This window comes from Macrotis lagotis, chromosome X (assembly GCF_037893015.1).
Source record: "Macrotis lagotis isolate mMagLag1 chromosome X, bilby.v1.9.chrom.fasta, whole genome shotgun sequence".
NCBI classification, from domain to species: Eukaryota; Metazoa; Chordata; class Mammalia; order Peramelemorphia; family Peramelidae; genus Macrotis; species Macrotis lagotis.
In genome coordinates this window covers 123,739,120-123,763,398 of record NC_133666.1, presented here as the reverse complement: position 1 = coordinate 123,763,398, position 24,279 = coordinate 123,739,120, and the positions used below count along the sequence as shown (strand labels likewise).

Below are 24,279 nucleotides of genomic sequence, written 5' to 3'. Positions count from 1 at the left end.
TTTTGTAAAAAAAATGATAATGTGAGTTGGAGGAGGAGGAGGAGGAGGAATAACTCGAATTCCTTCGTGTTGAACTCCTTAGTGTCTTGCACCAGTTCTCACAGAGGAAACTGATCACATTCACAATAAGCTGTTTATAGCTGATAATAGCGTCATTTGTTGTCAGTTCTGGCTACATTTTCATTTTAAAAGGGATCTCCTAGAACCAGAAATTCCTTAATACCAAATGGAAAAAATGGTGAAATTTCAAGCAGGAAGGCAGATAGAGGAGAGATATTTGGCAAAATTTAAAGTTTTAATTCATATCATATCGATGTTTATTTTGTGTAGGTTATGTGTATGTGTGTGCATACATATATAAGTGAATGATTGAATGTGTACACTCATTTAAATGTAATTAGATGAGGGAGACCATCTTATTAATTTTTATGGTAATCATATATTCAGCATCTTTTGTAAGCATATCCTTTGTAACACATTTTCAAACTTTTGTTGCCATATTAATGAAGGGAGAGGAGAGGAGAGAGGAGAGAGGAGAGAGGAGAGAGGAGAGGGGAGAGAGGAGAGGGGAGGAGAGGGGAGGAGAGGGGAGGAGAGGGGGAGGGGGAGGGGAGGGGAGGGGGAGGGGAGATGAAGGAAAGGAAAGAAAAAAGGAAAGGAAACAAATGGGAAAAAAGGAAAGAGGAAAGGGAAGGGAAGGAGCATACTCCAAGCCTGGAAAAGTAAGTTTTAGCTATAGGAAAAAATATATGCAGTAAGGATAATCCATCTCCCCCTCCCTCTTCCTTTTTCTCTCCTCCCTCCCTCCCCCCTTCCTTCCTACCTTCTTCTCTTTCAACACACATACCCCCTTTCTATTTAGTGGTCTTTTGAGGAAGAAGAGTCTGATGAGCAAGAGGATCTTTCTGTTCAAGATTGGGGAGAAATCAAGGAAGAACTGTGATCCCTTTAAGTTCAGGAAGAAAGAGGCAAATCATTTACAAGTCACAGCACACATAGGACTACTTCATTCTGAGTGAAAATAATCCAAGAGAAAATAATAAAATTCCAGAATTAAAAAACAGTCCTGCTTGACCTTGTCTCCTTTAGAGTCTGTCATTCCAGATTGGAAATTATTGTATTATTGTACCAACTTCTGTTTTTCAAATTCAGACCCATCTTCCTTGCAGAGGCACTGTGGTAGAAAATTGCCACAATCCAGGGTAACAACCTTTAAGGCCAAGAAGTTGAGAGGAATTTGCCTGCTGAGATGGTTTCATAGTTGGTAAAAACTTAGAAGATGCTTTCTAGTGACAAAGACTTACTCATGACTCTGATGGAACTATGGAGATGTCATGGCCAAAGTTGGAAGATTTGGTCACCAACCTGGTCTATTTTTAAAAGTGTTAATGATAACTTTTGTTTTTTACACTATTGTTAATCACATCCAACCATCCAGCAGTGAATCCTCCCTTAGAATGGAGGAAAACCCTTTAGCAAAACTGATTTACAAAACAACTTTGTCTAATAATATCTGTGAGCTCCCATCTTGCTACCAAGAGGAAATCAGAAATGGAAGAGAAAGAGAAGAAAAACAAGGGTTTATTAAGTACCTACTATTAGTAGGCCAACATTGTGGTAAGTACTTTAAAGATAACTCATTTAAAAGTAATAGAGCTTGGTTATCACAATATGATTTTAGTTGTCTTTCAATTTTTTTTTGTTTACCATGTGATAGTAATTGTATTCATTCTGATCTTTTTATTTTTTCCTTTAAGATATATTCATGTATCAAAATTTATTCAAACAAACCTCATTTATTCAGCAGTCATTTTTTGCCATTACAAGAAGTGCTGCTATTAATAGTGTAGCCTATGTAGGACCCTTCTTTCATTCACCTCTTTGGGGCTTATCTACAGTAATGCCCAATGAAAACTTCAATGCCACCTTCAATAGGCTTAACAAAGAAAATGGGCATTTTTCATCACAAGGCTTGGGGTTCTTTCTTTTTGCCCAAAGGCTCTTAACTTTGAAATTTTTTATCCTCTACAAAGGCAAGTTTCTCCTTTTTGAGCAAAATGTTTAACATACAAAGGCAGGAAGTGTTTCTACTAATCTTGGCCAAAAAGAATGATAACTAGCTTGTACCACATTCAGGCCTGGTTTAGGCTATATTTCATTAAAACATCCACTGTTAGATAATACATAAAATAATAATGATAATGATAATGATATAACATCTATTTAGTGCTTTAAGGTTTTCAAATCATTTTACAAATATCTCATTTTATCCTCACAATAGGTGGTGGTTTTATCCCCATTTTACAGATACAAGGTAAAAAGAAGTTAAAAGACTTATTTATGGTCACATAGCTGTTAAGTGTTTGTGGATTTTAACTAATATATTCCTGTCTCAAAATACAGTGTTCTATCCATTGTATTACCTAGTTGTCTTAAAATGGCCTCAAGGATAAGGTAATGAAAGGCATATAGAGAATGATTCCTAGCTTGCTTTTTCCTAGGATCATAGATCTATATCTGAAAGGGACCTCAGTGACTGTAAAGTTCAACATCCTCATGATGTTGGATGAGGAAAATGGAAGTCTGGATTAAGTGAGTTGCCCAAGATCAAACAGGTAATAAATGTAAATTGTGAGATTTGAACCTAGGTCCTCTGATTAGAGCAGTGCTCTTTCCATTGCACCCCATGTCCTCGGATCACTTAAACTTGGAAAAGCAGAGGATTTTTACAATGAGTAATTTTTCTAATTCAGTAGAGATTTGAGGTACCAGATTTTTAGAAGTATTTAAGACAAATATTTATTACAAGTTAGTTTCTTACTAATCAAATTCATTTTTATCCAGGTTCTTTTGATGAATAATATTAACAAGGATACCCCAGTATGAGAACAAGCCCCAGTTAGAAGTTGCAACTCCAGAAAGAGGTTTTTATTATCTTCAAGGACTATTCCAAAATTTTAGGAAAAGGTTACTACTGTGTTAGATTTTACAATGCTTAGAGAAAGACTCCTTCATTCTTAGTTTCACTATCATAGAATCATGAGGGTATAGACTTAGAGCTGAAAGGTTCTTTGAGACCTTTAAAAGTCTTTTAGAGATGAGGAAACCAAGGCAGAGGAAGTTAATCTGCCTAACTCAAGCCTTTCTATCTCTGTCAGGAAGACCTTTATTTCTGTTCTATAAAAGGAGGTTAGACCTGAATGCCTTCTAACCTGATTATATGCTCCTCACTGAAGCAGCTCTTTGGCCTTTATTGCCAACTTGGATCAACTGACTGGTTGCTAGCTTGAGTCTATGCTCATGTCTTTGCTACGTGGATTTCCCAGGGAAAAGCTTTTATTAGTGCCACTGGTGATATAGTGGCACCTAACTTTGACTCAGTAAGATCTGTTTAAATCCCACCTGGGCAAATTAACCTCTTGTCCTGCCTTGATTTCCTCATCTCTAAAAGGTCTCAAAGACCTTTTCAGTTCTAAGTCTATGCTCTCATGATTCTATGACCCTGCAGCTGAAAATGAAGAAAAGTTTTTCTCTAAGCATTGCGAAATCCAACACAGTAACCTGTTTCAAACTTTTTGGGAAAGTCCTTGAACACCTCCTTATGAAGTTGCAACCTCCTCTTGGGGATTATTCTCACCCTAGTATATACTTGTTCATTTCATTCATCACAAGTTGCACCTTCCATTGACTACTAAGAAGCAGACTGCTTCTTAGCCAGGGTAACTTCTTGACAAGAAATCTAAAGACATCAGAGATCACTGTAGCCAATGAAAGACTTGAGTCTCTGGATTCATGGCAGAACTGTTTTTGCTTTCTGAAACCTGTGATCATGTATACACATTCCTGGCACCTTGGATGCTATGGTGTGGAACTAATGGAGGGGTGGAACTCATCTGGGGGGGGCAATGTGATGAGGAAAAGGAGTATACTGGGAAAAGTCAGCCACGGCTGCCAGCTACGAGTCACCATGGGCAAGTCATCATGTCCTAGCTCCCAGTGGTTGTTAGTTGGACCTGGGTCTACCACGTCTAAAAGAAGCACAGAAACAGCCTCTGGCTCTGCAACTGGCTCAGTCTAGACAGAATGCTGGGTGCCAGAGTGCTTGGTATTCAAGGCACATCCAGAGCTCACCTGCTCATGCCTTGGGGCTGCATGAGGGGTTAGGGTACTGTGCCCATTGTGCCTTTCTTGGTGACTGAGAGAGAGTGGCCAACACCCTGGCACTGCCTCCTTGGTTAATCTCTAACAACAGTCACTTACTGCTCAAAGGTACAAAGTTAAGGGGTTTTTCTTATTTCCAGACAAGGGCAAACCTGTTAATTTAGTGCAGGTCACCATGAAGTGCAGGTCACCAAATAAAGTCAATCTGTCAAGAAAAGGAAAACAAAGTGTGAAACTCTCCAATTAAAACAAATCCAAACCCCAAGGAACAAGCAAGTAGAGGGTGTGGCCTTCTGTCCTTTTGGTGTTATATATGTATATATTATATGAGGGAAAATGCTTGGGAACTGAGTCACTCTTCAATTCGATCTCAGGTAAGATGGATTTCCCAGGATTTAGGACAGCATTTCCCTTATTTCCATTCACTCATAGTCTCTCCCTGAAATTAGTGAGCTCCTCCTTGGTTTCCATTATAAACTACTTGCTCCAACCATCAATAACCACCAAAAATAGATATATGTTAGAAGATGTTGAGTGGCAGAGGAAGAGGGAGGAATGAGTTCACTTTGACAGTACAGGGAAACAGAATTGGTCCTGTGAAAAGTCAAGTGCTTTTCCATGATAAAACCTGCACAGTGAACATTGAAATTTGAAAGAATTCATCAGATTTTCATTCTCCAAAGACCTCTTGCTTCCTCATTTTAAGGGGGAATCTATTTTAAGTGATGTTGTAGACTTTGGGATTACTCAGAGCGTAAATTTGGAAGGTGTAGGAGAGATAATATGTATCATAATAACCATGTTCCTTCCCTTCTGTAGGCTGAAGGGTCACAGAAAACAGACCTGGAAGAAATCTGAAAGGGGCAACTCTTCCAATTCCTTGTCTCCAGGCAGGACATTGGTGGCAGAGACCCTGGTGTAAAGCATGACACAGCTTTTCTATCTGACTCTACTGGTGGTGGCTTTTCAACATTGGAACCTAGTTACTGTTGATGGCTTTGCAGAGAGTAAGTGAGGTCTTGCATCATTCCATCTGGCCTTGTCCATCCAAGGACACTGCCTCTCCGGCCCTAAGTAACAAAACAACAACAACAATGATAATAGCTCACTTTTCATTAGCACCTACTTTGTACTAAATACTGTCAAAGCACTTTAAAATATTTCATTTGATTTGGGGGGCAATGCTGTAAGATAACTGCTATTTTTTAAAATCTCTTTTCTATAGCTGAGGAAATTGAAATTGAGAAAGGTGAGGCACTTGTCCTAGGTCACACAGCTAAAAAGTGTCTGAGGCCATGACTTCTCTAGATAGAACTTCTCCAGAAAGCTATATGGTGCTGCATAGAGAAGGCTGAACTTGAAGTCAGGAAGATGGTGAGTTCAAATTGTGCCTCAGACATTTAATTAAATGTGTGTTCTTGGGCAAGTCTCTTAACTTTTCTCAGCCTCTTGGTTTTCTCATCTGTAAAATGGAGATATTAATAGCAGCTACCTCCCAGGATTACTGTGAAATTCAAATAATATAATATACATAAAGTGATTAACAAACCTTATAATAAATGTTACCTCTATAAATGTTACCTATGATTGTTATTTATTTTCACTGGGAGAGAAATGAGTGAGTGCTAGATGCCAGTCAGAGTTCACAGGTTCTTTATATTAAACTAGAGACCTGCAATCAAAAAACCATTTTATTATTGAAAGAAGCCTTGAGATTCTCTAATCCCTCCCCTGATTTTTGCAGAAGAAGCATGAGAGGGAGTTTGTTGATAGAACTCATCTATCGAGTTAATGGCAGAGCCAGGCCTCCACCCCAGGTTTCCCCCTGCTTCAGATTTAGAGATTTATTCTCTAGACTCTATTCCTAGCTCTAATGGGACAATGGATTTTTTTTCTTCTTTGGGGAAGCATGTGGACTAGACCTCATAGAACCTTTCCAAGTCACAGAAAGCAAGCCATATAATGTTTTCTCCCTTTGCATATGACCTATGCTCTGTTTTTCCCTGAAGGTGCCTAGACAAAGTATATAATGTTCTCCTGAAAAGAAGTTGAGAATACTGTGGTTGATAATACTGTTCTTGGTCAGTCATGGAATATGGTTGTCTCTGGAATTTCATGATCCATAACGGAAAAAACCATGGATTTTGAGTCAGAAAACTTGGGTTCAAATCTCAGTAATACCATTAACTGTGCAAATGTGGAAATCACTCTATGCTTCTGAGTCTCAATTTGCTCATCTATATTATGGGGGTTTGTCTTAGATGAATATGTTACTTTCCAGCTTTATGCTTCTATACTATTGTCTCTCACTGGCCTGGTTTGGCCCACTTTAGTCGGGAGGGAAGGTCCTGGATCCCTCCATCTATCCTTCCCCTGTCACCTGTTCCTCTCTCTCTCTTTCAGCAGAGAGCTGTTCCAAATGCCACATCAATGCAACCTGTATGGAGACCAATAGCTCCGTCATCTGCTCCTGCCTGGATGGCTTCACTGGGGATGGTCTAATCTGCTCAGATGTGGATGAATGTGCCTTCCAGGGGAGCCACAACTGCTCAGCCAGCAACTGTGTGAATACTATGGGTTCCTACTATTGCAGTTGTCCTGACGGTTTCTGGCTGACCCCTGAGAATGCCTGCGAAGACATAGATGAATGTAGTGACCCAAACCTGGGCTGCCATCCTCTGGCAATCTGTACTAACTCTCCTGGCAACTACTCCTGTGTCTGTTTTCCTGGATATTCTGGGGATGGACATCAATGTCACTGCTCCCCTGGCTCCTGTGGACCTGGCTTAGATTGTGTCACTGACTTTGATGGGAACCGGGTCTGTGTGGATCCATGCCAGAACTACACCCTTCTGGATGAGTATTGGAGAAGTACCTCCTATAGAGCTGGCTATTATTGTGATGCCATTAACCAAGGTTGGTATCGTTTTGTGGGCAGGGGAGGTGTGCGCATGCCAGAGATGTGTGTACCAATTAATAGGTGCAATACTGCTGCTCCAATGTGGCTAAATGGAACCCACCCATCCAGTGATGAGGGCATCGTCAACCGGACTGCCTGTGCCCACTGGAGTGGCAACTGCTGCCTCTGGAAGTCTGAGGTGCAGATGAAGGCTTGTATCGGTGGATTCTATGTGTATAAACTGGCCCCTCCACCAGAATGCAACTTGGCCTACTGTACAGGTGAGGAATCACCTATTGTCTGCATAGGGTAGTGACTGAAGAATTGGGCAAGGGGTGGACATTCTTGGAGCCTTCTTTCTTGAGAGCTAAACACTTCAAAGAGATAGACTTTCAAGGTGTTCTCCTTACCTTGTCCTACCACCCACAATACCATGTGTAACTTAGGCTGTGAGTTCACTCTGTTTTTTATCTATCTGTCTGTTCATGTGAACCTACAGACCCAAGCTCTGTGGAAGGGACTTGCAATGCCTGTGGTTTGGATGAAGACTGCAAGGCAGTGAATGGAAACTGGACCTGCCAATGCAAGCAGGTCTCAGATATTACTGGTAAGTTTCTTGTGAGGTAGGGGATGTGGTTACACTGGCCCAAGCAAGGACAATGGATAAGGACAAAAGACACAGTGTGTGTGTGTGTGTGTGTGTGTGTGTGTGTGTGTGTATTCATTTGTGTTTAATCTCTTAATATTAAACATAATTTATTTATATTTGTTATGTTTATAATTTATTTAAATAATAAATAATTAAACATAATGTGAATATAATTAATAATGATAAAATAACTAATAAAATAAATTGAATATAATAAATAATATAATAAATCAATATTAATTAAATAATGATAATTAAAATAATTAAATAAATATAAAAATTACCTCAAGACAGAGGGTACTTAAGCCAAATATTTTATTTTACAGATGAAGAAGGGGGTTAAATTATTTGTCCAGTGATGCTCAGGTATTGAATGTAAGAGGTTGGATTTGAAACCCAAACCTCTGAATTTAGATTCAGTGTTCTTTGCCAAGTACCAGATTGTCTCCCTATACAGAAATTTTGCCCCAAAAGAAACCCTGGAAATCAAAGAATCATAGAGCTTTAGGTAGTAACTGGAAGAGATCTTAGAGATCATATGGCCCCTTTCATTTATAAATTTATAAATAAAGTCAAGAAACTTTTATTGAAAATTTCTATGTACTAGGTACTGTGCTAAGTAAGCAGTGAGCATACAAAGAAATTAAAACAAAACAAAACAAAATGACCATCCCTGTTCTTAAAAAGTTCATAGTCTAGTGAAGGAGAAATAATGAAGAAATGGTAGTTAAGAGAAGTTAAAGAACTTATCCAAGGCAACATAGCTCATTAATAGCAGAGGTAAAGTAAGAATCAAGATTTCCTCATTCCTGGTCCAGAGTTCTTACTACTCAGAAAGAAGTTTTACAATGATAGCTACCTTCACATTGGTGCATACAAATATCCTCTCTAAAGAAAGAGTAAGGAAGAAGACAAACCAACCAGGTACATGAAATATCCTACCCACTGAGATTCACATGGATTTCTGTGAGTCTGTAGCTTAAGGCAAAGGAAGAATTCTAGATTAAAATGTTTTCAGGAGGAAGTTACTAAAAGATATTTAGTCACATATAGTTTCCTTTAAGTTCCAACTAAAATCCTACTTTTAGAAGCCTTCCCCAGTGTCCCTCTTAATTCTAATACCTTCTTCTAAAAATGCCTGCAATGCCTTTCTCATTTATCATATATATATATATATACATATATATGTCTACACACACACACACACACACACACACACACACATATATATATGCATATATATATATGTATATATCTTACATACTTTATTTGGGCAGCTAGGTGGTACAATTGATAGAGCCTTGAAGTCAGAAGGATCTGAGTTCAAATCCAGCATCAGACACTTGCCATTTACTGTGTGACCTTGAGCAAGTCACTTAACCCTGATTGCCTTGCATCCAGGGCCATCTCCGGTTGTCCTGATTCATATCTGGCCACTGGAACCCAGATGACTTTTTTTTTAGTTTTTTTTTTTTTGCAAGGCAATGGGGTTAAGTGGCTTGCCCAAGGTCACACAGCTATGTAATTATTAAGTGTCTAAGGTTGGATTTGAACTCAGGTACTACTGACTCCAAGGCCAGTACTCTATCCACTTAGCCACCTAGCTGCCCCCCACAGATGACTCTTGAGGAGAAAGTGAGGCTGGTGACTTAGCACAGCAAACCCTCACACAAATCCAATCTATGTGCTTGTCATGGTATCAGCTACCTGATGTCATGGTCTTCTTCAAAAATGAAGGACAAGCATCTGTTAAAAGTTTGTTTTATATGTTTTTGTTTGGATGTTTTGTCTTCCTTATTGGATTTTATAGGCTCCTTGAGGGTACAAGTGTCTTTTACCTCTTTTTGGACCCCCAGAACTTTGCACAATGTTTGCAGTTGTTTAATAAATGTTTTTTCATTTTGCCATACTACTTCCACTCAGTCACAACCTGCTTGCTGTATAGACATCTCACCAACACCTAGTAGAGTCCAACATGGAACAGCTTACAGGTATAAAAAAGTGTTTCCTTGTGCTCATTAATAGAGTTTGCCCAGAATCCTGGTGATTTAGAGAGAGCTCAGTAGGTGCTTAGCCACTAGAGTTAGCTATTTAGTTTATAAGGATCCTCACTTTCAGATTTCCATCCAGTGGAAAGGTCCTTGGCCTGGAACACAGGATATCTGAGTTCAAATCTTTTATGGTGAGGAAAAGAGTTAAAATTCATTATTGTCACTTAAGCAATCAGAACTAGGATTGAAGAATAGGAGTTACAAGAGACAAATTTTAGTTCAGACAATTAGAGTTGTCCAAAAATATATCTTGTGAGAGAATGATTTCCCTGTGACTGGAAGGGACTCATCTTCGGCAGGTTAAGGCAAGATAACAAATATTTATTAAGTGTCTACTATTTGCCTTGGTACTACACTAACTATTGGGATGTACCAAAAAGATATTCCTTGCCATCAAGTTGCTTATATGCTAATAGGAGAAGACAATGCATAAAAGAGAGCTGAGAAAGGGAGGAGGGAAGGGAGGGAAAGGATCTGTAGATGATATGGTGGCAAAGTCCAAAAAGTCACAAGCAAAACTGGGAAGGGAATGCAATCTGGTCAACTTGAACTCCTCCCCAAAAGAGAGGCCCCCAGAAGGAACTTCCCAATAAAAGAAGGGGAGCCAGCATGGAAAAAGGATGTTCCAGGATGTGAAAATTCCAGGTGCTAAATGAAGTTTAAGGTTGGGACTGAACTTAGGTTACTTTCAAGTTTCAGCTAAAATCCCACCTTCAACAGAAAACCTTTCCCAATCTCTCTTGTGGTATAAAAGCAAGGCCTTCTTCCTCCATGGCTCATTTCTTGTTAATCTCATATATGGCTTCTTTGAACATACTGTCTTTCTACGTTGTGTCCCTGAAAACAGGAAATACCTTTTATCTTCCTTTGTATGCTCAGTGCTTAGCATCATGCCTGGAACATAGTAGATATTTAATAACTGTTTATTAATTTACTGATTGACCTCTAAAGTTTCTATCCCACTCACATTCTAGAATTCTATTATTCTCTCCTTCATTTGGTTCTTTCAGAAATTGCCAACCTGAAGCCAAATCTCTCTTGTGAGGCCAGTCACATCAAGGTGTCTTTGAACAAGTGCCTGCTGAAAAACTTGGGGTTTGAAAAAATATATACATTTTTGAAAGACAGATCTTGTTTTGGCTTTGAAGAGAAAGACAACCAGAGTTGGGTATCAGTGATAACTCCAGCTCGGGATGGGCCATGTGGAACCATGCTAATGGTAGGTGGGGTGAAGCCTCCCTAGGGCAAGGCTTGAGCTTCTCCAGTGTGGGAGTGGGGTGGGGAGAAGCAGATGGGGTGCCCTACTGTGGGAACCAGGTAGCTGGTCCGTGATTACAGAGAGGCAATTGGGATGGCTCTCGTAATTGATTCTAATCACCTGAGAAGTAGTTTTTCAGTCATGTTCAACTCTCTGTGACCCTATTTGGGTTTCCTTTGTGGAGATGCTAGAGTGATTACTATTTCCTACTCCAGCTCATTTTACAGCTGAGGAACTTGAGTGACTTGCCCAGGGTGACATAGTTAAGCGTCTGGGGCCAGATTTGAACCAAGAAGATGGTTTTCCTGATTCCAAGTCCAGCATTGTTATCTACTGTGCTCATCTAGCAGTCATGTTTAATGACATGAGGTTTATATCCACATATATGTATATATGTTCATACAATCTATATGTGTATATGTGTATATATATAAAGTGTCTGTATATATGATATATAATGAATATATATATATATATATATATATATATATATATGTAATCTTCATATCTATTCCTTATTTCCTTTCCTTCCCCAACCATCACAGCAAAGCCCCAATACTTTCTCGTATTTGTCTCAGGATTTATCTTGGTGACTTATTTTCCCTTTCAATTTTAATTTTAGACCACTTAAAACTATTGGTGGGGCAGTATTTGGGATAGATCACAGAGTATGATTTGTCTTTGTCTTGGCTTCTGTACCTCAGGGAACCCTTGTCATATGTATATATAAATATATATTTACACAACTGGATTTTTTTCTGGGACTTTATCAAGCCTCACCAGTCAAGTTGTTAGATCCCAGAATCAAAGTCCAAGAATCAGAGTTTGCCCCAGTTAGACTGCTTAGTCTATGTTTAGTGTCTTTCAGTCCCCACCTTTGCCTTTAATCTTCCAAGTGGCTTCATTCTACACATCTTCTCAAAACCTACCTTCCTTCCTCTCTTATTCCCCCTCAGCTGGGTGAGTCATATAAATAGTGCCTTTAATTCTGGATTCCTCTTTGCCTCTTTCCTTCTATCAAACTTTCACATTCTGGGTCCCCTTCCCACTTAGCCAGTTCTTGTACTGAAACATAATCTCTTAGGAATCTTGAGTGGAAAGAGACTTTAGAAAGTATTTGGATCAAACACATGACAAAAATTCCTTAACTTAGAGAAATTAATCTAATAAAGAATTTGCAGGCATGGTAACAGCAGTGTTAGTGGGCTTTTATCCCACAAACCATGCCACTGAGATGCCTACTTGTTATGCCTATATGTAAGATCAGTCCTGAAGTATTTAAGGAAATTTTTGTTCCTGTCAAGAGGGCAATTCAACAATAAAGATGATTTGAAAACCTTCAATCTGAAGGGTCATATAGGGAGATCAGCACTAACAACAACAACAACAACAACAACAACAATAATAGACAACGCACAACTCTTTTTTTTCTTATATTTAATTTTAATTTTATTTTTTCTCAGTTATATATAAATGAAAGTTTTTTGACATTTAAGAACATTAGTTCCATACTTTGTTTCTCCCTTCCCTTTACCTTGACAAAGAGGCAGTGCACTATATGTATGTCTTATCATCTCTATAATACTCTGAAAAATCCAACTTTAGGAAGTTTTATTGCAAAAGATTCAGGCTTGGTCTTACATAATAATAATAATAATTAATATTTCCATAACACTTTCTCTGTGTTAGATATTATTAGTAGTATTTTACAATTATTATTATATCTCATTTGACCCTAACAACAATTCTAAGAGGCAAGTGCTATTATTATCCTCATTTTACAGTTGAGGAAACTGAGGCAAACAGAGGTTCAGTGACTTGTCAAGGGTCACACAGCAAATATTTGAGGCCAAATTTGAATTTAGATCTTCCTGACTCCAGACCATGTCTTCTATCCTCTGTACCACTCAGATGCCCATGCACATGCAATGTGAACAAAGAAGGCAATGAGGGCCTCAAGTCTTAGGATGAGTCAAAAAGTCCCTGGGAAGGCTCATTGCAGCAAAATATCGTTGCCTTTACCCACCTTTTGCCTAAATTTCACTGTTATTATTTTATTCCTTTTTATCTTAAAGACTTTTCTTTCTTCCAGAATCTTATCTTGAAATGGAAATACCCCTGGGAAAGGTTACAAATTTAGATGTTATCATTCCATACAAGAATCTGACAACCAGGAGGAAGGAGGGAGATCATGGCATGATAGAAACCCTAAATTTGAAGTCAGAGACCCTCAATTCTAATCCAGGCTCCTTTTCATTTACTAGTTGTGAGATCTTGGTCAAGTCACTTCATGGCCTTTAACTTCAATTTCTCACCTGCAATATGAGATTCTTTTAATTCTCAATCCTATGATCTTTGGATAGAGGGGCATATATCCTAGAAGTCGGGGGTCCAGAAGCACCAAAGGAGTGAAAGGAAAGCATCATAAACTTCATAGTTTCCTTAGAACTAACCTATATAGTGATTATATCTAGTGAGCTTTTCTCTCTGCTCCCTTCTAGAAAAACCAAACCCATGCTACATATAGCAACACTCTCTACTTGTCTGATGACATCATCATTCGGGATACCAGTATCAACATCAACTTTCAGTGTGCCTACCCTCTGAACATGGAAGTTAGTCTTCAAACAGCAGCACAACCCCTTATCAGGTAAGATAGTTCACATCTACAGAGTGCTTTAAGGTTTGCAAAATAGTTATCTAGTTTCAGATACAACCCTGTGAGGTGGGAGCCATCAATAAACCATTTTACAGTTAAGGAAACTAAGACATGACTTGCTTCAGGTCCCTTGGGGCAGGGGGGGGTGGGGATTTGAATTCAAGTCCTTCCAACTTCAAATTCAGCACTTTGCTACTGTGCCACCTAGTTGCTTAGGGAGGAGAGTGTATTTTTTCTCTGCAGAGGCCTGTCCTTCCTATTTGTTCAGGGAATAGTCAACAGTCTATGGGATAGGACAACCTGAGCCCATTATGAACATTGTATTCAAATCCCATAATCTTAACACTGAAGGGATCTCAGATTTCTTAGTGCAATCCCCTCATATTTTAAAGATGAGGAAACTGGAGCTTAGAAAGACAAATGAGTTGGTCAAGTTCAAATGATGGTTAGCATCAGAGAAAGTATTCAGGGACAAATCTTGACTAAGAAGCTTGATCTTTATAGCTGGAAGGTCATCTTAGAGATCATCTAGTCCAATCCCCTCACTTTTCAGATGAGAAATTTAGGACCTAGTAAAATAAAGTGAGTTATTCAGGATGATACTACAATGAAATATCAGCATCAGGACTTGAACCCAAGTCTTTTAATACTCAACACTATTTCTGCTCTACCACATTAACTCTCAGCCCTGTGATATGGCCTCTTAACAACATGTGCTCTCTCCTACTACAGTTCCCTGAACATCAGTGTTGGTGGGACAGGGATGTTTACAGTGAGGATGGCTCTCTTCAGAAGCCCGACCTACAGATTGCCCTATGAAGGCTCTTCCGTAGCTCTCTCCACCGAGGCCATACTCTACGTGGGCACCATATTAGAAAGGGGAGATGCAATCCAGTTTGTTCTACTGATGATGAATTGCTATGCCACCCCCAACAGCAATGCTACGGACCCCTTGAAATACTTCATCATAAGAGACGGGTAGTTGACTATCCTTAAAGGAACTGTGTGGCTTAGGGTCTCAGGGGGAGGAGGAATTAAAGGGAAATGAGGAGGGAGTATGGACTATCACCAAATAGCATTGTGGAGTGGGGAGAGGGACAAGAAACAGATAGAAAGGAGGCAAGATGACTTCTGAGCCTCGGGGGGGAACCAGGCAGTGTTCCTATACAGTGACACACAACATATTTCTTTTCTGTCAGGAAGGTAAGGCCTCTCTCACTCTTCCCTTGATGAACTCCTCTTGGTACTCCCCTCTTCTGATTGAACTCTCTCTTGACCTTTAAAATGCCCAATATACTACTGGCCTACTGAGATTATATTTTAGTTCCCAATCCTGACTACTGAGGGAGAAAGAGCCATGTGAACACATCTTTTGCAGATGTCCACGCACTCAGGATCCAACCATTCAGGTGGTGGAGAATGGAATGTCCGCCCAAGGTCGATTTTCAGTCCAGATGTTTAGGTTTGCTGGGAACCATGACCTAGTCTACTTACACTGTGAAGTTTCTCTCTGTGACACCAGAAATGAACAGTGCAAACCTGTAAGTTGACTCTGTCTCTTTTCTAGCTTCTTCCTAGTCCAACCTTCCTAGCTCAGTCAATAATTGATTCACATTTCTCCAGGTATCCTTGGATCTAAAAGAGATCAGGCCACAGAGAAAAGTCAAATAAACTGCAGTCTTATTTCTATGCCCTTACATCTGAGTATATAGATAGGGATTTGGATTTTAGATAGGGTATCTTTGCTTTTATTCTCTTTATCTAAGACAAAGGGTTTTTTTATTTAAGGCAACAGGATTAAGTGACTTGTCCAAGGTCACACAGCTAGGCAGTTTTTAAGCATATAAGGCAGGATTTGAACTCAAGTATTCCTGACTCCAGGGTCTGTGCTCTATCCACTGTGTCACCTAGCTGAACCCTTAAGGCAAGGATTTTTCAACTTTTATATGGTCTTTCAGGAGTCTAGTGAAACCTATGAACCAACCCCCTTCTCAGAATAGGTTTAAATGCATAAGATTGTAAAGGAAACCAATTATATTGCTATCAAAGTCTTAAAAAGAAAAACAAAAATCAAGTTCACAGATGACAAGTTAAGAGTCCCTAGTCAAAGAATACAAGGATCAGGAAGAAAGGATTGATGTGTCAAGGCAGAACAGGATTATTTAGAAGTGCAATGGGGATGGTGGAAATTTGGAAAAAGTCTGACTTTGTGTGATGCATTGCCTCAGTTTATCATTTGATTAGTAATTTAGTAATATTGACAAGTGTATTCTTAAAAAAAGATGATAACACAAAATCACATATAAAACTATGAACTCCTATTTCTAGTTGATTTAAAAGAAAAAAATATTTATATAAATTTTAATGAAATAGTGCAGCAAGGGTATTTGAAAGCAACTAGAAATAACTCTAATACAATTTGCAGGCGGAAAGGAAGACTGTAAAAGTCAACCAGTTAGTGCTGACTCACATGTGATAGGAAGCAGACTGGAACCTGGAATCCAAAATGAACAATTAAGAGTTTGCCCCATAAGATGACCCATCTAGAAGCCAATGTAACCTTTGCTCCAAAAGTTTCTTATTTGAGGATTTCACAAATAAGTTATTTTTATCAGTGTTGGCACTCTCTGCTTATACAGATTGTAAACTCTTCACAACTTATTAGACAGTCTTTGGCCAAAACATTCTCTACTCTTTGGTCAAGCTGGTGAATGTCCTGATCCTTCAACTACAAACACATAGTCTATCAACAGGACCACGATTGAAACTTTTCTAGCTAGCCAGGATCCATCAGAGTTTGTGTTCCACTGGCCCAGACTTCAAGAAGATAACAAATTTTGTTGGATGAATACATCATGGGACAGCCCAACTGTTTCATTAATATTACTCAAAGAAAGTGGGGAAGGTTCCCTGCTGTTATAGTGAACTTTGGGGAGTAGCACATTAGTAGCATAGGAGGAACTGGCAAGAACTGATCTGCTTTTTTCCATGTAATATCCTAATCAATGAAATTACATATCTATTTGATTGATATCTTTACTGTTCATATATCTAATCTTAATCTTTTCTTCTTTACCCTTGTTTTTCTTTGTTATTATTTTTTCTATAGTGTAGGTATATATGCTGTGTGAATCCTGCCATCTATCTTCTGTACCCCTTCATATCTCTTCACACATTTCTTTATGTTCTTAATATTTTATAAGTATTTTGGATCTTTTAAATTAGTCAGTATTCTTTTCTCAGATCCTCAGTTTCATGATGGAGATGACTGTCAAGGACTGTGGGTTATGCCACCCAGGACAATCCAGTTATGAGGTTTCACCTAATAAGAGTTTCTTTGTGTCACTTTCTCTTCCCTACAGTCTTGCTCAGGGACCAGACGCCGTAGCGGAGGTGTTATCAACCAAGCTCAAGTTCTGAACTTGGGACCCATCACTCGGAGAGGTAATTGACTTTTGCATTCATGGACTCTTTGGTTAGGGAAGTGGGGGTATAGCTACTTTGGCAACAGAGCCCAGGGACAAAAGATAGTGTTTTTCTGTTCATGATTAGAAGTTTCTGGATATCTGGATGTTGGGAGAGCCAATATTTTTTTCTCTTATAGGAATGTCCCATTAATAATGATTCTTTTCTTTAGCATTCACACTAGATATTGCTACCTAGCTGAAGGGAAAGTATTGACCCCATAAGGACTGAGTCACAAATCCTAGAAATGGAGAAGATTTATTCAAACCAAAGATAAGAGTAAACACACAACTTCCTTCAGTCACAAAGTTGTGAGAAAGAAACCCTATCTCACTATACTAGGTGGGAACTTTGATGGTAGAATGAGCAGAGTGGTTTGGTGAGCACCAGAATTCTGTCTAGTCATAGAGCTAGAAAATAAGAACACCAAGTTGCCATGCATACTTTCTATAAATATAGAAATTTAGAGCTAGAGGGGAACAAAAATCACAATATTATCCATCTCCTTGCCTCTACCCTAGTTAATAAGTAAGCAAACTCAAAATTTTTTCTCTGGTCCTTTTGTAAAGATGCCTCAAGATAGACACTCCATTGTCTTAATTGTCCATTGAAGTAACCAACCCCATTACCCCAAATAAGTCAAGCCTGTTAGGCACTTAGGGGATGCCTTCCCAGAACCAGGCACCAGGGAAACAGAGGACTTGTTAAAGAGAAGTGCAAAACATGGCCCCAGATATTAAGTACAGTATAATCTCTTTGGGGGAAGATAAAACAATTAGAGAATAGTAAAATAAGGCATAAAAATTAAATGCTAAATTGCCTACTCTAGATATTAAGGTCAGAGAAGGGTAAAATCAGGGTAGGGTAGAATGTTCAGGATTGGCCTCCTGGAGGAAGAATCTCTGAAATATTATGATCATAGAACTAGAAGAAACCTCAGGGGCCCTCTAGTTCATACTCCTTATTATGTACTTATGAAAACTGAGGGCCAAGAATACTAAGTGACTTACCAAAAGATCACACAATTAGTAAATAACAGAGATGGTGTTTGAATTTAGATACATTGAAAAATAGATGATACACAAGACTGTGATGATAGCTGTCAATTGTATAATGATTTATGGCCACAAATGAATAAATATATGTTCATTATCTTATTTGAGATTTACAAGGGCCTCTATATGGTTAACAGTGCTAGAATTATAGCCCCACTTTGAAGATAAAGAGGCTAAGTTATATAAATAAGCAACTTTGAAAACTATGATCAATGCAATGACTATTTTTGATTCCAGAGGTCTGATTATGAAAAATGCTATTTATTACAAAAAAGTGATAGATTTATGGTCCAGAATAAAACATACAAATTCATGTATACATACACACATCACACATCAACATATATACGTTATCTCTCTATATATTTTATGTATTTTATATTACATATTATTATATCTATACATTATGTATTTATTATATATAATATTCTATATCTAAGTGCATATGAGACATATATAAGAATGAGAGGAAATGCATGTATATATTGTATTTATCTATGTACATATTATATATCTATATTTATAGTATGCATGTATGTATATATAAAACATTTGGACAGTTAGCTAGTGCATTGGATAGAGTGGCAGGCCTGAAGTCAGACAGACTCATCTTCATGAGTTCAAATCTGACCTCAGACACTTACTGTGTGACCCTGGCTTAACCACATTTGTCTCAGTTTCTTTATGTATAAAATGATGTAGAGAAGGAAATGGTAAACCAATCCAATATCTCTGCCAAGAAAACCCTAGAGAGGGGTCATGAAGAGTCAGATAGGTGTGAAATGAGTGAACAACTAAAATAAATACACAAAACATAAATATAAGTATTAGATGCATATACATATAGTTCATATCTATAAATAGATATGAATGCTTACTATATATATACATTTGAGACATATATATGTAAATATGGATTAAATTTATCTATGTATAAATAGAATAGATATTTATTATGCCTGTGATACCTACATATGTGTGTGCATGTTATAGATCATATGTGTATTCCTCATATGAGACATATATGAGACTGATATGTATGTATACATCTATATATAACAAAGCTATATGAGTCTATGTATATATTACCTACAATTATATCTACACTTATATACTTAAATATTTATTTGTATACAACTATTTGGGGAATTTGTTTTACTTAACAATGTATATTTACTATAAGACATTTTCTTTTTTCAATGGGGTAAAGAATAGAAAGGAGAGAAAATAGATTTCTATTCATTTTTTTAAAAATAGAGAACTGAGAGGGGTATTATAGATGTGAAATGCTGCACAAACTATCAGAGGTCATTGAATTATTCATTTTACTTGAACATTTTGCTTTGTTACATGAGATATCTCATAAGTGAGAATAATCTGTAAATGATTGACTATAAAACCAACAATAAAACTGGAATTTAAAAAAATGGGTAGAGAGAGGCCTAAGGAAAAACCCTTTTATTCTGCTATGGAGAAAGTTGAAGCCCTTAAGAGGTTGTGAGTTGTCCAAGACCAAAAATATAAAGTTGAAGTAGTTAACTAAGAAAATATTTCAAGAAGGTATAAAAATAGGAATTATCATCTGAGATACATCCTGAATCCAATGAAACTTTTGAAGGACTTGAGTAATATAAACCTGAAAGCATGATAAAGATGTGTGATGCTTCTTTGAACTCATCCTCTCTTCATCTCTTCTTCTTGCCTCCCCTTTGACTGTTAGGATTCCTCTTATAAAACCCTTTACTATTTGAAGAATGAATTCAAGCCTCTCCTTAATCTTGTGTCCTCCGGGGCAACTCAATAAACTAATGTGTCTCTTTGTACCCTCAGCTGCTCAGGTTGGCACATCGAGTGACATCCCTAGCCATTCAGGTATGTAATTTTCTCCTTGATAATCTAGGCCACAGTTTATGAACAAAGCTGTAGCTACTTTGTTCAGTGGCTCAAAAGAAATGTGAAATGTGCCAATTTATAGATGTCTCCCTCCAATGGTCATATGGACAATTTGTGTCTGACTTGTCATAGAGCCATCCAAACTTGTATTGATCTGATCAGCCACAGTCAGACATACTGTGCATTGGCCCCAACATCATGATGTCTTGTTGGTCCTCCTTAAGCATTAAGGATAAACAATACTATCTGTCAACCCCTTTAAACTCAGTTTCTTCATGCAGGTTGTATTAAATGGCCTCCAAGATCCTTCCCTTCTAGCTCCAAAGTTATCTTCTTGGGATCCTTGTGATTTTACCTGCATTAAACTTGTATTAAATCACATGCTCTCAGGACATATTAAAAGGCAAATCAGAAGGAAGAACCAGAGTCCTTGTACAATGGCTCCCTGTGTCTGACTGAAGGAGTAATTCAAAGTCACTTAGGGAGTGACACCAAATTGCACAATGACTCCTATTAATAGGCAACAAAATGGTACAGGAGATAGAGGAACAGCCTGGGTCCAAGGCCCTTCTCTGACCCATACTGGCTGTGTGACCCTGGATAAATCTTTGACCCTCTCCATGATCTAGGCAATTTTATAAGATGGTAAGTTGCAAAGAGAGTTGCCTATCTTCATTGGTGGAGAAGTTTCCTCCCCTGCAGTTCTCTACACTGGGGAAGGGAATAAAAATTTGTAAAGTGCCTACTATGCACAAAGTTGAATGTTTTTATTTATAAATAATTGCCTCATTTGAACCTCACAATAACATTGTGAAATAGGTGCTATTATTATCTTCACATTACAATTGAGGAAGCTAATGAATTGGAAGGTTTTTAAGAAAGAAATGATGGGTTTATGAAGCACTGCCCTAAAGCACTTGGCATTATTTCACTTCATTATTTCCATGATTGGTGAGGGTGAATATTATCTTCTTTTTACCCATAAGGAAATTGGGGTTCAGAGAGGCTAATCAATTTATCCAAGGTTACATAGGAAATGGCAGAGTTAGAACTCAATCTTAATCCTTCTGATTACAAAGTCAATGCTGCTTCTACCTTCCAGAACTTCCACATTATGGATCTGATTGAATGTAACTCCTATTAAGCTAAACATGAGATTGCTCAGTTCTTCCTTTACTCTGCCTTTGAGGGTCAGCAATTAATTGGTAGACCTCATGGTTCCATGATTTGAACATTAGACCATGACTCTATGCGAAAGAAAGAAAGAAAGAAAGAAAGAAAGAAAGAAAGAAAGAAAGAAAGAAAGAAAGAAAGAAAGAAAGAAAAGAAAAGAAAAGAAAAAAACTTGTGTTGACAGTGGGAAAATCCAGTTGAATATCTAGCTGCTTAGTCTGTCTGTTGCCCACCCAACATCTGTATGGAGACCAGGTGATACTCTCAGATGTTTGCTTCTGCCATAACAACATCCTGTAATATTTATTCCACTCCTGCCCCCCCAATCATTATGTGAGTCCCATGGCAATTGAGAACCTACCATGAGAACTTCTATAGTATTTCTTACTTTCATTTCAGGGTTCCTGACCCCATGGCTAGGTTTGACCCTGCCAATTGCTCTGCTTTTAGCAACTCAGTGATCCAACTGAGGGAAAAGCTGGGTTTGCAAACAGCTGCTGCATGTAGTCAAAAAGGGAAGAAGCTTCAGAACCAAGAATCTACAGCCTACACTTCATTCACTGAAGAGGGAGGAAGAGATCCAGCACTGGAGATAGCAGCAAGATGGGACTCCCATCATTTGCTCTTTTTTTCTTTTCATTTTTAACAGTGGGACTTTAAAAGACTGTGCTTTTAAATGGATGCTTCAAGAATTTCTGAAATCTCTTTCAATTATATTTGCAAGGGGAGATATCTAGTTTCTCCAATGTGTTATAGAAAGAGAACTGGATTAGGAAAAGCTAAATTTTAACCCTGTGTCTGCAGTCACCTAAATTCTCCGAGTCTCAATTTCCTACTCTGTGAAATGAAAATGGCAACAATGTTATGATAATGATGATGAAAAATAATAATCTTTCTGTATATACATCATAGCTTATAAACTTCATTTTATCCATTATTTCATTTGAGTCTTACAACAATAAAGTGATAACTCTGGAATCAAAGAAGCTGGTTTCAAAATCCACCTCTGACTCTTACTTGTATGATTTTGGGCAAGTCTCTCTCTGTCTCTCTGTCTCTCTCTGTCTCTCTCTGTCTCTCTCTGTCTCTCTCTGTCTCTCTCTCTCTCTCTCTCTCTCTCTCTCTCTCTCTCTCTCTCTCTCTCTCCCCGTACATTCCTGAATCTGAGATATCCCTGATCTGTAAAATTAAGTGATTGGTCTAGGTGGTCCTGGAGGCCCCACCACTAGATCGGACATCTTCTTTTCCCATATGTGGAGATTGTGGTTCAGCAAGATTGAAGAATGTATCCAAGGTCATGTGACTTATAAGAAGCAGAGCAAAGACTTGGACCCCAGGCTCTTAACTCTCACATCTGGGGTTCATTCCCATAAAACGTTATATGAAAACAAAAATAAAATATTTGTTATAGTTTGGGGGTGGAAAGGAAGAAGATTGAACTAGTACACATTTTCCCCACCTTTCCTGCCCAGTAGACTCTCTCTCACTTTATCTCTTGCCTATTGACTTTCTGGATCAGATTCAGAAACCTGCCTCATTTCCCATTTCTTCTTAGTTTTTGCAGTGAAAATATTAGGGAAAGTGAGAGAGGAAATTAAGTAAATACCATAATTGTTCCTTAGATTAGAATAATAAAAAGGATGGAAGCATACTTCATAGAACATAATAAGAAAGAAGCTTTTTCCCAGTGACATGCTCTGTCCTCATTTATTTTGAAACAAGAAGTCTGGCCCCAAAGCCAGAAAAATCTGGGTTCAAGTGCTTCCATATACTAGCTATGTGAACCTGAGAAGGTAATTTAACTTCTTAGTGCCCCAATCAACTTTCTGAAATTATAATTTGCACATAAGTTACTGACCTACATTGATATGAAGAGTTTCTTTTCCTCAGTTTTCTATACCAGTGAGGGGGTTCTCCTATATAAGGAAAAATCAGGGGAGCATTAAGTTACTCATTTTCTCTCCCCTCTTTTCTTCTCTTTCTCTCCCCTTCCCTAATCCTCTCTCTGTATCTCTGTCTCTGACTTCTTCCCCATATCTATCTCTACCTCCTCTTCCATTTTTCCTGTCCTACCTCTGTCTCGTTGTTTCTGTCTCAATATTTCTTTGCTTCTCTCTGCCTTTCTATCTCCCCTCTCTTGCAGATCTGTCTATCTTTTTCTATGTCTGTCTTGATTTTAAGTCCTGCTGAAACTCATAAATACCTCTGGAAGAGATTCCATGTTAAGGCCAGTATTGTTGGAGTAAATTGATGGAAGTGGGGAGTGGTGGAAGACAGAAAGTCCAGAGTCCTCCAAAGAACCTTCTATAAATAAACCAGTTCCTGACTGAGCTGTCAATCAATCAGAAGACTTGGGTTCAAATTGTGAATCCTATTTCTAAAGCTTCCTTTAGTTCTAAATTCCTCCTCTGTTAAAGGGACAGGATTGATCTCTATCACCTGTGAAGAACCTTCCAGTTTTGTTTTTCTATTATATGCCTCCAGAGAAAAGATTCATTTTCCAGAGAATAGATTTTGTTAGGTATAATACTAATGAGAAAATACTTTTTTTTGGCTTCTTTCAGCTTCTTGTTGGAAGCTCCAACTACACTTCTGGGAAAAGCCCAAGGTCACGTTTCATTGGCTGAGCTTAGTGTTTCCCATGGGAAAACACACATGTATATCAGCAAATTGGGCCTAAGTAAAATATTTTCTATACAACAGCTTCTTATTATCTCATACATGCCCATAATAGTGTGCCAGACAAAGATGATGTCATTGACCTTCCAAAATTTATTTTGTTTTGCGTTTCCAGTAATAGGAACATGGTGTATTAAACCATTCATATTCACTCAACTGTTCCCTCCTGAAAAAACGCATGTGCAATTCATTTGATTAGTGAGAGGTAAGCAGACTGGGATACTGTGTTTCTTTTATAGAGAGTTAATCTAAGAAAGAGATCTTCAACTTTTTCATATCTGAAAGACTCATTGATTAGTCTGCTGAAGCATGTGGCCCCCTTTTCAGAAGAATGTTT

At 38.2% G+C, this 24,279-nt stretch overlaps 2 protein-coding genes across 8 annotated transcripts in view; both read left to right on the top strand.

Moving 5' to 3' along the window:
* PDILT (protein disulfide isomerase like, testis expressed) overlaps positions 1-1,606 on the top strand; it is a 70,146-nt gene extending 68,540 nt beyond the window's left edge. For 4 of the 6 annotated variants that reach the window (XM_074207132.1, XM_074207130.1, XM_074207131.1 and 1 more), the window contains one exon: positions 863-1,606. In XM_074207132.1, the coding sequence (XP_074063233.1) occupies positions 863-943 (81 nt within the window). In that variant the 3' untranslated portion in view covers positions 944-1,606. The remainder of the gene's footprint in view (positions 1-862) is intronic. The other 2 variants (XM_074207129.1, XM_074207133.1) reach the window with 2 other exon arrangements.
* Positions 1,607-4,427: 2,821 nt separating this feature from the next.
* UMOD (uromodulin) lies at positions 4,428-22,266 on the top strand. Of its 2 annotated transcripts, none has more exons than XM_074200602.1 (11): positions 4,428-4,535; positions 4,981-5,168; positions 6,568-7,341; positions 7,560-7,667; positions 10,771-10,979; positions 13,520-13,668; positions 14,410-14,655; positions 15,056-15,218; positions 17,040-17,121; positions 20,028-20,069; positions 21,663-22,266. In XM_074200602.1, the coding sequence occupies exons 2-11, from the start codon at positions 5,087-5,089 to the stop codon at positions 21,722-21,724; spliced, it is 1,917 nt and encodes a 638-aa protein (XP_074056703.1). In that variant the 5' UTR covers positions 4,428-4,535; positions 4,981-5,086; the 3' UTR covers positions 21,725-22,266. The 2 variants fall into 2 exon arrangements, with proteins under 2 accessions (XP_074056703.1, XP_074056702.1); XM_074200601.1 differs by having other exon boundaries at positions 4,429-4,535; positions 6,565-7,341.
* Positions 22,267-24,279: the final 2,013 nt, after the last annotated feature.

Bases quoted from the DNA above. Each gene is read 5' to 3' on its own strand.
- UMOD (XM_074200601.1), top strand. From the start codon at position 5,087: ATGACACAGCTTTTCTATCTGACTCTACTGGTGGTGGCTTTTCAACAT. The intron at 15,219-17,039 runs GTAAGTTGACTC...TCTTCCCTACAG, and splicing joins GAAATGAACAGTGCAAACCT to TCTTGCTCAGGGACCAGACG. The intron at 20,070-21,662 runs GTATGTAATTTT...CTTTCATTTCAG, and splicing joins TGACATCCCTAGCCATTCAG to GGTTCCTGACCCCATGGCTA.